General features: G+C 41.6%; 1 protein-coding gene across 2 annotated transcripts in view; it reads right to left on the bottom strand.

The window, feature by feature from the left end:
• Positions 1-1248: 1248 nt before the first annotated feature.
• Positions 1249-15285, bottom strand: part of Cirh1a (cirrhosis, autosomal recessive 1A (cirhin)) — a 36913-nt gene continuing 22876 nt past the window's right edge. For both annotated transcript variants that reach the window (XM_013013012.1, XM_013013013.1), the window contains exons 12-17: positions 14957-15113; positions 9467-9573; positions 7759-7854; positions 4455-4640; positions 2484-2594; positions 1249-1459 (exon numbers count right to left, since the gene is read on the bottom strand). In XM_013013012.1, coding sequence (XP_012868466.1) covers positions 1343-1459; positions 2484-2594; positions 4455-4640; positions 7759-7854; positions 9467-9573; positions 14957-15113 — 774 coding nt within the window. In that variant the 3' untranslated portion in view covers positions 1249-1342. The remainder of the gene's footprint in view (positions 1460-2483; positions 2595-4454; positions 4641-7758; positions 7855-9466; positions 9574-14956; positions 15114-15285) is intronic.

The raw sequence follows: 15285 nt of genomic DNA, 5'->3' as shown, positions 1-15285 counted from the left end.
AAACCTTATGCAATCCAATCCCTCTTATCAAACTTAAGATACACTGTCCTTTACGTCATCAATGACTGGACATTGCTTGGCTCTCTTACAACCTGTTACTTCTCTTCGCACACGTCTTAAATTCTCCTCTCTCATTTCCCTTTCCTGAAGATAGTGGGGTTCATTCACCTTAACAAAAATCATTTTCACAGCACTTTACATGCCATCAGAACCCATTTACTTCTCTGCCCATAACTAACAATACATCCACTGAGATGTGAAAGAAATCTATCTGCTCAGTTCATGTTAACTACTACTGTAAAGATCATATTAAAACTAGTTATTGGAAGCACCCATGGGAATAACAATGGGAAAGCAGACTGGAGAGGGGGAAAGAGGTAGAAAACAGAAAGGTGACATACATAACGGGCTGACTCTTAGATTCCCACCTCCACTTCTACTCCCACCCCAATGTTTACCTTTGGAAGCTGTCATGATGGGTAGTAACAGTGCTATGCATCAAACCCATGGCCTTATTTTGTGTGCTGGCACTCTACCCATGAGCTATATCCCTAAGCTCCTGACTTTTTTCTGTTAAAATTAATAGTTAACTGTCAAAGGCATGCAATTTTCAGATGAAGTACTCCCTTATGATGCTGAAGTAACAATCATTCCTTGAACAGCAAGGCTGACTACATCAGTGGAGAGATAATCTTGGGTAAGTGACTATAGCTGCCTGCCCTCCAGGGCAATGCTGGGCAGATTCCCATACTTTTGCATAGGCTGTAGATTGGCATTAAATTGGCATTAAATGCCAATCTACAGTAAGTGAACAGAGGGCACATTCTATATCTATCTATCTAAATTTCCCCCCCAAGACGGGTTTAAAGAACACAGAGGACCTGAGATGACTAGATGGGTTTATAGCTAGTCTGAACTGTATTAAGCAGCTGGCAATACCTGAACTTTGTTAATTCTTTGTGTTTTTTGAACCAATACTGGGACTTGAACTTAGGGGCTGGGTTTTGTCCCTTGGCTTTGCTGCTCAAGGCTAGTGCTCTTAAGCAACAGCTCCACTTCTGGCCTTTGGTAGTTAATTGGAGATAAGTCTCAGACTTTCTTGCCTGGGTGGATTTCAAACCATGGTCCTCAGATCTCAGCTTCTTGAATAGCTAAGATTATATTCATGAGCCATCAGCGGCCAACCTCCATTTTCTTTTATCTGACAAAGAGAAGCTAATGTGTATAATTTTGGAAGATAGCATTTGCAATGAAGAGTCCTAAAGAATAATTTTGTTTTATTATCATGATTTGTGAAGAGAAACTAGGCAGACAGTTCAAGAAAGGACACAAAGTCCCTTCTCTAAGTTCCAAATTTCTTCTTTTTGATGGGTGGTGGGAGCTGAGCAATGATGTCATCCAGGGGCCGTTCTACTGCCACAAGTGTCCTTTCATCCAGAAGATCCATGAAGAGTAAGGGCTGTAGAGAGACGACAGTGATGCTACCAGGAGTTATAGTCCAGGCCACTAGAGCTAAAAGGTTCATCTTACACAAGGATGAAAGGGATCTGTAGAAATCTTTAATAACCTTTCCTGTTCTCTTAACTCAAAAAGGTTGGAAGCTTTTAGCTGAATTAATTACAAAGAAATCTGATGAGGGCTAGGAAGGTGGCTCAGTGGTAGAGCGCTTACCTTGCATGCATGAGGCCCTGGGTTCAATTCCTCAACACCACATAAGCAGAAAAAGCCAGAAATGGCACTGTGGCTCAAGTGGTAGAGCACTAGCCTTGAGCTGAAGAGCTGAGGGACAGCACCCAGGCCCAGAGTTCAGGCCCCACGATCGGGAACCCCCCCCCCCGCAAAAAAAGATACCTGATGAAACTTATGAATTGGGTATATATATATATATATATACACACACACATACATATATATATATATATATACAAAAACATTTTTTGGGGGGGGAGTCTGATGTAGGGCTTGAACTCAGGTCCTGGGCACTGTCCCAGAGCTTTTTCACTCAAGGCTAGCACTCTACCACTTTGAGCCATGATCCTCAGATCTCAACCTCCTGAGTAGCTAGGATTCCAGGTGTGAGACATCAGAGCCGGGCTAAATTGCATTTATTTTATATAAAGTGAAAAGGCTAGCCAGAGTAGAAACTCATAACAAATTCAATAACTTCCATTTGCTTTAAATTTTTGTAAAATATTTTCCAACAAGAAGCTGTACTGAAAAGCAAACAATCATACTAATGACTCTTACCTGAGCACCAATATCACCTTTTACATTTCATTTGGGATTGGAGTGACACACCCACCTCTGAGTTCAGAACAATGAAATACAGACACAAGGTACAGAAAACTTCAGAAAGGTCACTCATCTCCCCAAACCAGGTTCTTACATATAAACTGAAGCTGCTCTTTCTTGTTTTCCTATTGTGAAGCTTTAAGAACATCACAAGAAGCCAACCAGCTAGAATATAACCCAAGATGTTTTACCTTATATATCTTAGAAATTTTAAAGGCATGGACTGTGCGCCTCCGGAATACATCTGATTCATTCGTGGGAGGAAGAGGATTGTAGAACACAGTTTTATCATTTGGCAGAGGCTAAAAAGAAAAAAAGGTTTACTATTTAAATTGTTACTCCTATTGTCTAGCATGCTCAATGTCCTCGGTCACTTTTCTTTTTTGCCAGTCCTGGGGCTTGAACTCAGGGCCTAGGCGATGTCCCCGGAGCTGCTCTGTACTCAAGGATAGTGCTCTACCACTTGAGCTACAGCACCACTGCTGGCTTTTTCTGAGTAGTTCCTTGGAAATAAAGAGTCTCATGGACTTTCCTGCTTGGGCTGGCTTTGAACTGCAATCTTCAGATCTCAGCCTACAAAGTAGGAGTATAAGCTATGAGCTACCAGCACCCAGTTTTTGACTTCTACAGACCAAAGGAAGGTGTTCATTTCTCATTTTTATGTTGTGTATCCCATTTCCTTAACTACCCTTACTTCAGGAGAGTGGTAGCACTCTCCTAAGTTGTGACAAGAAGAGGTGAGCAAGAGGAGGCAAGAGAGAACACGGTACTGCATACCAGTAAGATCAAAGGGACAGGATGAGGCTTTTGTCCATTCTTATCAGTCATACAGGAACAAATCAGCATGAGTAGGAGCTTAGTCTGGGCAGGCTCTGTGCTTTCTGGACTCTTCCCCAGTACATTACATACTGCTTAACTGGATGAAGGCCTCCCCAGGCAAAACATCAACACAAACCACCCCCGCTGCTGTCACTGACGCCTCAAGAGATTGCCGCTGGCCAAAGAAAATGGTATTTCATCTCTGACTTTGTTGCAGAATGGCAGACTCATCACCAGGACCTGGGGAAAAGTGATCTAGACTGAGCTAGAGAAACAGGTGCATGGGAAGGGCCCTTCCTGTACCACTTACTTCACAGGAGGCACTTGTCAGCCAGCTCTGCTTCATACACTCAGAGGACCCACAGCCCACAGGATGGGTTTCAGTGATACATCCTTGGGCACAACTCCTTTAAAGCCATCTGCTGCTTTACCCACACATGTTCCACCCCCACCTTCACAGATATACTGAAACAGCACATGTTGGTTGTAATCTAAGCCCAAAGCACTGGGCAGGCATGGCTGTGGCCCACAGTGTTCCTAGGAAAGCAAGCCCCTGCCCAGAAAAGACATGTAAACGTGAGATAAATGAAATAGCAGCTGGTAAAAAGGGTGGAATGTCACACTGAAGAAAATGCTCATGCCCACCGAAATATAATCATGCAGTCTGGAAATTTCCTGGCTGAACTTTCTCAAAACATCAAGCCTGTCAGTACCATCCGTCAGGCAAGTCAAAATGCTATCCTGGATATCAGGTAATGAAACCATCTTAGTCACTCCAGGATTCAGAGTGGAAAGTAAAATCTGCCAAGTCAACTGTATTCCCTTTAGAGGATCACCTTCTGAATACTAATCTGATTACTCTTCTATTTAAGTGCTCACTGGTAAAGTAGAGAATAAGTCATAGAAGTAAAAAACCAGTATGTAAAACTAGCCCTGTCCCTGAAGCCTCCCGAGAGCAGGAATGCAAATATGTTACAAAAAGCTCCCCTTCTCCAAAGATTATACTAGAAATCTTTTTTGTTTTTGTCAGTTGTGGGGCTTGAACTCAGGGCGGGCCTCGGCACTGTCTATATGAGCTTTTTCGCTCAAGGATCGCTTTGAGCCACAGTGCCACTTCCCATTTTCTAGTGGTTAATTGGAGATAAGAGTCTCATGCACATTCCTGCCTGAGTTGGCGTTGAACCGTGACCCTCAGAACTCAGCCTCCTGAGCAGTAGGATTACAGGTGTGAGCCACTGGCACCCAGCTTATACAAGGTATCTTTATTGTGCCTTTTCTCTAAGCAGTCACTTTATGCAGCTCCTTAACATACAGAAGTGAGGAGGCAGCACCAAAGAACTCACCAACGACTTGTCAATGATACAGAACATATAGGCATCATGGAGGAGGATGTGCATTGGTCTCTTGGGATGAAAACTGATGTGTGTGATGGGAGTATCCCTTTGGAGCCACAGGTGGTGAAACCCCTGCTTCTGGACAGTTCGGCTCCATTCTGTGTACTGTTTGTCTGGGATGCTGTACTCAAATATCTGAGGAAGGAAATGTCAGAGACAAAAGAACAGTTGTGTGATCATCAGCTTCAGAGATCTGGTTCCTTCCTGGATTTATCCTTCATTCCCAACAAAATAAACAAAACAAGGATTGCATCATATTCAGCTTTATACCACCCCCCACCTATAGTTTGAACCCAGCCTCGTACTTGCTTAGTTTGCTTGATTAGTTGGTGTGCTACCACTCATATCACATTACCTCCAAAACTCAGTCTTATTTTTTTGGCCAGTCCTGGGGCTTGAACTCAGGGCCTGGTTACTGTCCCTGAACTTCTTGTGCTAAAGGCTAGTGCTCCACCACTTGAGCCACAGTGCCACTTCTGGCTTTTTCTGTGTATGTGATACTGAGGAATCAAACCCAGGGCTTCATGCACGCTAAGCCACATTCTGAGCCCCAGAACTCAGTCTTCTAAGTAATTAGGATTATAGCCCTGAGTCACTGTACCAGGCTCTACCACTTAAAAATTTTTAAGGTAAATTATAGAATAAAAGTTTACTAATTTAATAAAAATTATCCTTGACAACCTCTTCCTCAATACACCAGTGGCATTCAGTTTCTTCTTTAGTTTTCAGATATGTTTTATGTACACAATACATACTGTCATGTGTCATTTTCCCGCTTAGTCTCTAAACACAGTGACTAACCTACAACCAACCAAAAGAAAAAAAAAAGATACAATCTGAGGACTGTGGTTCAAAGCCAGCCCCAGCAGGAAAATCATGGAATTTCTATATATATTTAAACTCTCTACAATAATTTTTTAATTTAATTAATTTATTTTTGTCAGCAGTGGGGCTTGAACTCTAGGCCTGGTTGCTGTCCCTCAGTTCTTCAGCTCAAGGCATGTGTCTACCACTTGAGCCACAGTGCCATTTCCAGTTTTCCGGCAGTTAACTAGAGATAAGAGTCTCATGAAGCCAGGTGCCTGGGCTCATGCCTGTAATCCTAGCTACTCAGGAGGCTGAGATCTGAGGATCACAATTCAAAGCCAGCCGGGGCAGGAAAGGCCCTGAGACTCTTATCTCCAATAAACCACTAGAAAACTGGAAGTGGTACTGTGGCTCAGTGGCAGAGCGCTCGCCTTGAGCTGAAGAGTGCAGGGATAGCGCCCAAGCCTAGAGTTCAAGCCCCATGACGAACAAAGAAAAGAAAAGAAAAAAAAAGAGTCTCATTACAGGTATGAGCCATCAGCGCCTGACTTACAATAAATTTTTTTTTATTTTTTTTTTTTACAATAAATTTTTAAAGATATGTCAAACTGTACTCCAAAGGAGTTTATACTAATTTATGCAACATATATGAGATGCTGTTTTTCCTATACCTTTACAGCACAACCTTTGATCTTGTTAATCTAACAGACAAAACAAACAAAATAACTATTTTTGTTTAGAAACTGGCCTCAAACTTATTACACAATTCACACTTGCCCCCAGCTCACAATCTTCCTGCCTCTCTCCTTCCTGATTATTGGGATTGTAAGCATACACCAGTTTTGCTGACAAAAGCCCTGAAGGGACTAACTGCTATGAAAACAGTACCAGGTGGACACTACCATTATATGTGACAAAAGCAAGACTATGCTGTTTTTGGTCAAAGACTCAAACCAAAACCAAAACCAAAAAACAAGCCTCAATTGACTAGCCATCTACTCACATGACCTTCCCAGATCACATTTAATTTTTCAATAGCTCACTGGGGTGTGTGATGTTTAGTATCACCACCATGTTATAGCTGAGGATGTATAAGCATTGAAAATTTCACAATATATTCTACAGTGTAGGTACTTTTAAGATCTACTTACAATTTGGCATGGGGAGGGGTGAAGCAATGCTCAGCTGCTAGACAGGTACTCTACCACTTGAGCTGTATCCTTAGCCCTAAATCCTTACTGACATGGGGGGCCCAATTTCACAAAGATCAGATTTCCTCATTTGAAAAAGTGAAGTTGAATTTTGTTTGTTTTTTTTCATCACTTCTGTGAGAAAAACTTTTTTATATCAAGCTGTATTGCTTAAAGTTCCTGCTTTGTCCTAGTGACTTGACTCTTGTTAAGAAAAAGAACTGCTTTGGGATAAGAAAGCATTGGTAAAATGTAAGATTTTCTTTTAAACTGGTTTCTTTCCAAGATGGAATTTTAACACACCACAGACTGTTCAAGAAATAGCAGAGGAAGTGGATATATTGAGATTACTTGTGTACTATCAATCTTATTTCAAAATCATCTTATGTAAATACATTTTACTTTATTCAAACTAGCCAGTCAAGAGAGACTGTGAACCTGAGCTCAACCAATCTGAGCAGAGAGGCAGGGCCTGCTGAGTTAGGAATAAATACCTAAGCAGACTGCCTATTCTGTGTGCTTGTCTGCCAGATTTTTGGCTGATGGCGTCACATTCTTCTACAGACATAAATTTTGCCTCGCTGAGACAATTCTTTTTTTTTTTTTTTTTGGTCGGTTGTGGGGCTTGAACTCTGGGCCTGAGCGTTGTCGCTCAGCTCTTCAGCTCAATGCTGGTGCTCTACAACTTGAGCTACAGCAACACTTCTGGTTTTCTGGTGGTTTATTGGAGATAAGAGTCTCAAGGATGTTCCTGCCTGGGCTGTCTTTGAACCGAGATTCTCAGATCTCAGCCTCCTGAGTGGCTAGGATTACAGGCATGAGCCACCGGTGCCCGGCTTGCTGAGACAATTCTTTATTTTTGTGTCTATCCTTATGATTCCAATGGTTCTTGGAGAGCATATTTATTAACACTGACAACTGCCAAAATTATATTCCATTCCTTAACACTGGAATCCTGATCATCTCTAGTCTGAAGCAATCAATGAAATGAGTACTTAAAACTCTTCCATTCTCTTGTGCTTTGACCCAGAATTAGTGCTTCACCATGTGAACTGTGCCCCATCACACCAACAGGTACTGCTGGCCTATGATGAGCTCAGACTATGCATGGAAACTACTTCACACAGGAAAAAAACTACTTGTATATCCTTCAGCATCTTCAAAGAAAAGTTCCTCCAAACTGTCCTAGCCAATTTGGCTTCCAGGTTAGCATTATTTAGCAAGAGGGAATTAGAGAGCACTGGAATCAATCTTACCTGTTGGTCAGAATGAGCAATAACAAGGTTGTTGGTATTGGGGGCAATGGCTAGGGCAGTTACTGGAAAATTGTAGGCAGGCACTGTGCAGTGAAGCTAGGAACAAAAAACAGGGGTTAAGTGGCAGTTCTATAGGATACTTTCCCTCATGAAAGCAACATGGTAGAGGCTCAGTTGATTTTCTTTTCTGTGCTGATGATTGAACCAAGAGCCTTGAGCAGGTACTGAGCTATACCCTCAGTCCCTGGATGAACTCTTTTTAACTTCTCCCTGTGAACTCAAAAAGAGTTCTATGAAAACTTCCATAAATTTCAGGTATTTTATCATTAATGAACTTTAATTTTGTTTTTATTAAGTCTTTACAAAACTGGAAGCATTTTCAGAGAACTCAATAGTAAAGCTTTTATCTTAGAATAAACCTATATGAATTGCTTATAAATATGAACTTGAACAGGAACATATAATTAATGCTTAGGGGTATTTATATACAATTGTAAGGCATGTGGGTGCTACAGAAAATTTCTTTTTTTCCTGTTGGATATTGAACCCAGGACATTTCAAAGGCCAGGCAAGCACTACGGTTGAAATCCATTCCCAGCTCATATAAACTTTTCATTTTAAATGCCAGGCAAGGTTCAAAGAAAAGATAACTAGTGCTTGCTTCTGCCAGAATTAATGAAGATTAAATTAAACAGCAATAGAAACACCAGAAAATGTACTTGTGAAGAATCATTTTATAACTCAATGTGTGAATGACGTATTATTACTGATCAAATAATGTGTTACCCACAATAGAATTTTTTTTTTCTAGTTCTGTTTAACTTAAAAATACCTTGAAGGGTCAGGCTCTCCCAAGAACCCTGGTAGCTCAAGCCTATAATCCTAGCTACTCAGGAGGCGGAGTTTTTTTTGGTCGGTTGGGGGCTTGAACTCTGGGCTTGGGCACTATCCTTCAGCTCAAGGTGAGCACTCTACCACTTGAGCCACAGCACCACTTCTGGTTTTCTAGTGGTTTATTGGAAATAAGAATCTCAGACTTTCCTGTCCGGGCTGGCTTTGAACCGTGATCCTCGGATCTCATCTGCCTGAGTAGCTAGGGTTACAGGTGTGAGCCACCGGCACTGGCTGAGACTTGAAGATCATGGTACAAAGCCAGGCAGGCAGGAAAGTCTATGAGACTCCTATCTCCAATTAACCATCAGAAAACTGGAAGTAGCACTGTGGCTCAAAGTGGTAGAATGTTAGACTTGAGCAGAAAAGTTCAGAGACAGTACCCAAGCCCTGAGTTCAAGCTCTACAACCCCCCCCCAAAAAAAAAGTACAAAATTTTGAAGGTGTAAGGCAAGCCCTGAGAGAAAAACTGTTATAATGTCTATCTAGTCATGTCTAAACTTTCCGTGCTTTAAATATAGAAATAACCTGGATATGTGTTTGTCACCCACAAAATCCTTAGTCATGAATTTCTGTGAATCAATACTTGCACTGTTCCCATTGACTAATATTAATGTTATACAGTAGAACTTCTGAGTTCCACAGAAATAAGGAGTAATCTGAAGCAGAGAACATTCCTGATTTAAAAAAAAATAAGAAAAAAAAGTTTTAGTAAATTTCCAAGTCACTCCAGATATAATCTGCCTTGGACTTTTCAAATGAAAGATTAATAACTTCCTGTATGACTCAATCTGCTGTCACGAAATCGTTCACTCACCTCTAGATTCTTCAGATTGTACACGTGGACTCCAGCACTGGTACCTGATGCAGCTAGCCAATTCCCATCTGGACTAACTGCCAAAAGACACATGGCCTCTACAGTCCCTATGAGGGCATAAGAACAATTAAGTCTCTGAAGTACATGTTCACAGCTTCCCTACCCTGAAGATGGGCGTTTTAAAATAATTAAAGCAATAATGTATTAAAAGTTTTGCAGCTGGGCACTGGTGGCTCATGCCTATAATCCTAGCTATTCAGGAGGCTGAGATCTGAGGATTGAGGTTCAAAGCTCCAGCAGGAAAAGTCTATGGAGACTCTTATCTCCAATTAACCACCAGAAAACTAGAAGTAGTGCTGTGGCTCAAAGTGGTAGAGCACTAGTTTGAGCAAAAGAGCTCAAAGAGCCGGGCACTGGTGGCTCATGCCTGTAATCCTAGCTACTCAGGAGGCTGAGATCTGAGGATCGTGGTTCAAAGCCAGCCTTGGCAGGAGCATCTGTGAGACTCTTATCTCCAATAAACCACTAGAAAACAGAAAGTGGCGCTGTGGCTCAAGCGGTACAGCTCTTGCCTTGAGCTGAAGAGCACAGGGACAGCGCCCAGGCCCAGAGTTCAAGCCCCATGACTGACAAAAAAAAAAAAAAAGAGCTCAAAGACAGTGCTAAGGTCAAGCCCCATGGACAGAAAGAAAAAATTGCAAATTAGTTTTAAAAGTTAACCTGACTAGGGGCTGGGAAGGTGGCTCAGTGGTAGAGCGCTTGCCTTGCAAGCATGAGGCCCTGGGTTCGATTCCTCAGCACCACATAAGCAGAAATAAAAGCCGGAAGTGGCATTGTGGCTCAAGTAGTAGAATGCTAGCCTTGAGCTGAAGAGCTGAGGGACAGCGCCCAGGCCCACAATTCAGGCCCACGAGTGGACCCCCCCCCAAAAAAAAGTTAACCTGACTAGAGCCATAATAACAGAAACAGCTTGGTATTGGCACAAAAACAGACTCAAAGATCAATGGAACAGATTAGAAAACCCACAAATAAAATCACATACAAAGTCATCTGATATTTGACAAAAGAGCCAAAGACATACAGTGGAAATAACATAAGACTCTTTAACTGCTGATGTTGGGAAAACTGGGCATATGAGGAAAACTAAAAATGGACCCCTGCTTGCCACTATACACTAACATTAATTCAAAGTGGATCGAAGTCCTCAACATCAGACCCAAAACTCTGAAACTACTGCAAGAAAGAGTTGGAGAAACACTAGAACTTATAGGTATAGGCAGGAACTTTTTTATTTTTTGTCAGTGGTAGGGCCTGAATTCTAGGCCTGGGCACTGTCTCTCAGCTCTTCAGCTCAAGGATAGCACTCTACCACTTGAGCCACAGCGCCACTTCCAGCTTTTTCTGCTTATGTGGTACTGAGGAATCAAATCCAGGGCTCCATGCATGCAAGACAAGCACTCTACCACTAAGCCATCTTCCCAGCCCCTAGGCAGGAACTTCTTGACAGTCCCAGGGGTACAAGAGATAGGAGAGAGACTCAACAAGCGGAACTACATAAAATAAAGTTTCCACACAGCACAGGATATAGCTACTAAAAAGATAGCCAACTAATTGGCAAAAGATCTTTACCAGCAATATATCAGACAAAGGCCTAATATCCAACATATATAAGGAGCTCAAGAAACTAACCCCTCCTAAACTTAATATACTAATCACTAGACCAGCAAAAGAGATAAGGAGAATCTTCTCAGAAGAGCTAAGAATGGCAAAGAAACACATGAGGAAATGCTGATTTTCCCTGGACATAAAGGAAATGCAAACCAAACAACTCTGAGATTCCATCTTATCCCAGTTAGATTGGCCAACATTTTGAATTCAAACAACAAATGCTGGTGGGGATTTGAGGAAAAAGGAACCCTACTGCGTGGCTGGTAGGAATGTAAACTAGTACAATCACTCTGGAAAACAGTCTGGAGGTAGACATTCCTGCGACCCAGCTATACCACTACTAAGCATCTACTCTGAGCATTATGAACCAGGATATGATAAGGACACCTGCACATCCATGAACATTGCCACACTATTCACAATAACCAATATATGGAAACAGCCCAGATGCCCCACAATAGATGAGTAGATCAGAGAAAGTTATACCTATATACAGTGAAATTTTATATAGCCATTAGAAAGAATAAAATAATGTCATTTTCAGGGAAATGGATGGGACTAGAAAAAATCATGCGGAGTGAGGTTAGCCAAGATCAGAGACAAATGGTGCATATTCTCTCTAACATGCACGTTAGATCTAAATTGCACTGGGATACGACAAATTACACAGGATTCTAGATACTCACACACAGTGAGATCAAAACAGGATAGTCATAGGAGAGAATCACAAAGGTGCAATGCCTAAGTGCTTCCTTATATTTCATATAATATACACACTAAAACAAGCTCCAAAGATATGAAAACCAGACTTTTTAAATTTGTTTTTTCTTTTTCTGATGATTCTATATTCTTTATGTTATACACAGTGCATTCATATGCATATCCGTGGGGGTGAGGGTGAAGACACAGAATCCACGGAAAAAGGGTGAAAAAGTGCAGTAGTGGAGTGAACTCAACTACAACTGGAGAGTGGAGATGGAAGGAAGGGAATGGGAAAGAATGAGGGAACAGATGACACTATACAAAAAGAAATGTACTTATTACCTGATGCATGTAAATGTAACCCTTCTGTATATCACCTCTAAAATAACAGTAAATTTAGAAAACAAAAAAAGTTAACCTGACTAGTTTTAAAACTTACTTAACCACTCCTCATGTAAAGGGAAGCCAAAGAGATAAAACCAAAGGCATCACTGGTTGAGGCCTGAGGAAGGCATTTTGGATTCTTCTGTATGGTAACAAGAATATAAGTGTCACTAAAATCTATAAATTAGGGGCTGGGAAGATGGTTCAGGAGTAGAGTGGATGCATGAGGCCCTGGGTTCGATTCCTCGGGACTACATGAGCAGAAAAAGCTGCAAATGGCGCTGTGGCTCAAGTGATTGAATGCTAGCCTTGAGGTGAAGAGCTGAGGGTCAGTGCTCAGGCCCAGAGTTCAGGCCTCATGACCGACAAAACAAAACAAAAACTATAAATTAATTGTTTCAAACTCCTTTTTCTTTTAGATATTTTAAAATCAAAGTTATTGACACACAGTAAGCTCAACATATCTTAAGCACAATTTACTGCTGCCTATTTAGCACTAAGGGGCAAGGATAAACCATCTTTGTCGTCAAGGGACTTTAAATCAATGTGGCAACATGAAGGCATAGGATCAATATTTGGACAGCCATTTTTTATGTCAAAATATGTGTTAAAATCAGCTTACATTAAGCAAAAGGAAAGAAATATCCATATCACCCCATTTGGAAAGAATAGCTTTAGTGGCAAACTTTGTAGAGACCCTAAGCTTCAAAGAACACGATAACAACGTGCCTCATGAAGGTTAAAATGGGTAACTTTAACTAAGTATCACTAGCCCCCAATACTGTGATTTTTTTTGGGGGGGGTCAGTTGTGGGGCCTGAACTCTGGGCCTGGGTGCTGTCCTCAGCTCTTCAGCTCAAGATGAGCACTCTACCACTTGAGCTACAGCACCACTTCTGGTTTTTTCTGCTTATGTGGTGCTGAGGAATCGAACCCAGGGCCTCATGCATGCAAGACAAGCGCTCTACCACTGAGCCACCTTCTCAGCCCTCAATACTGTGAATTTTGTGAAATACATGTAATCATTTAATCTCAATAAAGAAAAAGAGTATGTTAAAATATGCCTATAATACCTTCAAAAAATGAAAAAGCTTTATAAAAAAAACATAATCTGTTGGGAACTGGTGGCTCACACCTGTAATCCTAGCTACTCAGGAGGCTGAGATCTAAGGATTGAGGTTAGAAGCCACCAGCCCAGGCAGGAAAGGCAGTAAGACTTCTATCTCTAATTATTAAAAAAAAAAAAAAAAGGCAGTGGAGCTGTGGCTAAGAGGTAGAGCACTAGCCTTTAGCAAAAGAAGCTAGGCTCTGAGTTCAAGCCCCAAGACTGGCACAGACACACACACACAAAGATGAGTAGAGCCTAAATAATAGATAAAAGCCAGGGCAGGAAAGTATCCAACTATCAGCTAAGCTGGATGCGAAGTCTTAAGTCCTCATTAATAGTTAATGTCAGATTCACTGATATAGACTGAAGTTCTCAAAGAACATGAAAAAAATGATCCTGAAAGGCAGGCATGTAGTCCTAGCACTCTAGAGGTTCAAGAGGTACATGAACACAGGAAATGAAACTATGAACAGGATTTTTCATCTTTATATAAACAACCAAAAAACAACATGTCCACAAAATCTCTATGTCCTAAAACACATTAGAAAATACTAAAATGGGGCTGGGAAGGTGGCTCAGTGGTAGAGTGCTTGCCTTGCATGCATGAGGCCTTGGGTTCGATTCCTCAACACCACATAAGCAGAAAAAAAAAAGCTGAAAGTGGCATTGTGGCTCAAGTGGTAGAGTGCTAGCCTTGAGCTGAAGGACAGCGCCCAAGCTCAGAGTTCAGGCCCTACAAGACCCCCCCCCCAAAAAAGAAAATACTAAAATGGCCAGGCGCCAGTGGCACAAGCCTATAATCCTAGCTACTAAGGAGAGTGAGATCTGTGGATCAAAGTTCAAAGCCAACCCAGGCAGGAAAGTCCTCAGATTCTTATCTCCAATTAATCACCAGAAAACCAAAAGTGGTACGTGCGGTGGCTCAAATAGTAGAGAGCTCACCGTGAGCTAAAGAGCTCAGGGACAGTTGCCAGGCTCAGAATTCAAACCCCACGATCAACAAAAAAACAAAAACAAAACAAAAAAACCTTAAAATGTTTAGGACAGTTATTTTTGGGTGTCAGGATAACAGATGATTTTAAACTTTCTTCTTACTAAGCTAACAAAACTCTTGGATGGATGATAAAACTTCTCTGGCCCCAAACAAGGAAATTGAAACCTAGTGAGAAAATAGTAGGTGTGAGGAACATTTCAGATTTCATTGAGTGTCTTCATCTGCCAGATTATATCCTCCTACTTTAAACTGCAACCATATGAGTGAGTTTATGCAGAGTTGAGAAGACTATAAGAACCCCCAACACCCAGGCGCCAGTGGCTCACGCCTGTTAACCTAGCTACTCAGGAGGTTGAGATCTTAGAATTGAGGTTTAAAGCCAGCCCAGGCAGGGAAGTCCGTGAGACTCTCATCTCCAATAAAGCACTAGAAAACTGGAAGTGGCACTGTGGCTCAAGCAGTAGAGTGCTGGCCTTGAACTGAAGAGCTGAGGGATAGTGCCCAAGCCCAGAGTTCAAGCCCCATGACAAAAAAAACCAAGCCAAACCAAAACAAAAACAAAAAAAAAACAACCCAACACTTAGGTCTAAAAGAAAAAAAAAAAATCTCCCCTGAGGCCAGTTACAAACTCCCACCTGATTGAGGCTGGAAACTATGCAGGTGCTTAAAGCTTGCTTCCAACAGTTGAATGACATGCAGAGATCCTTGATTTGATGCCACAAAGAGCTTTGTTGAATCTTCAGAAAACAAAATCTGAAGGGCAGGTCTAAGGAATGCTGGCATTTTTGAAACCTTGGGGTAAACCAACAGGGAAAGCTAGTAAGTGAGAAATAGACATTATAGCTCAACAAAAACAGAGTTAGGGGCTGGGAAGGTGGCTCAGTGGTATAGCGCTTGCCTTGCATGCATGAGGCCCTGGGTTCGATTCCTCAGCACCACATAAGCAAAAAGAAAAAAGCCAGAA

The sequence above is a fragment of the Dipodomys ordii genome, unplaced genomic scaffold (genome assembly GCF_000151885.1).
Source record: "Dipodomys ordii isolate 6190 unplaced genomic scaffold, Dord_2.0 Scaffold18, whole genome shotgun sequence".
Classification (NCBI taxonomy): Eukaryota; Metazoa; Chordata; class Mammalia; order Rodentia; family Heteromyidae; genus Dipodomys; species Dipodomys ordii.
This window is presented reverse-complemented; position numbering and strand designations above follow the sequence as displayed.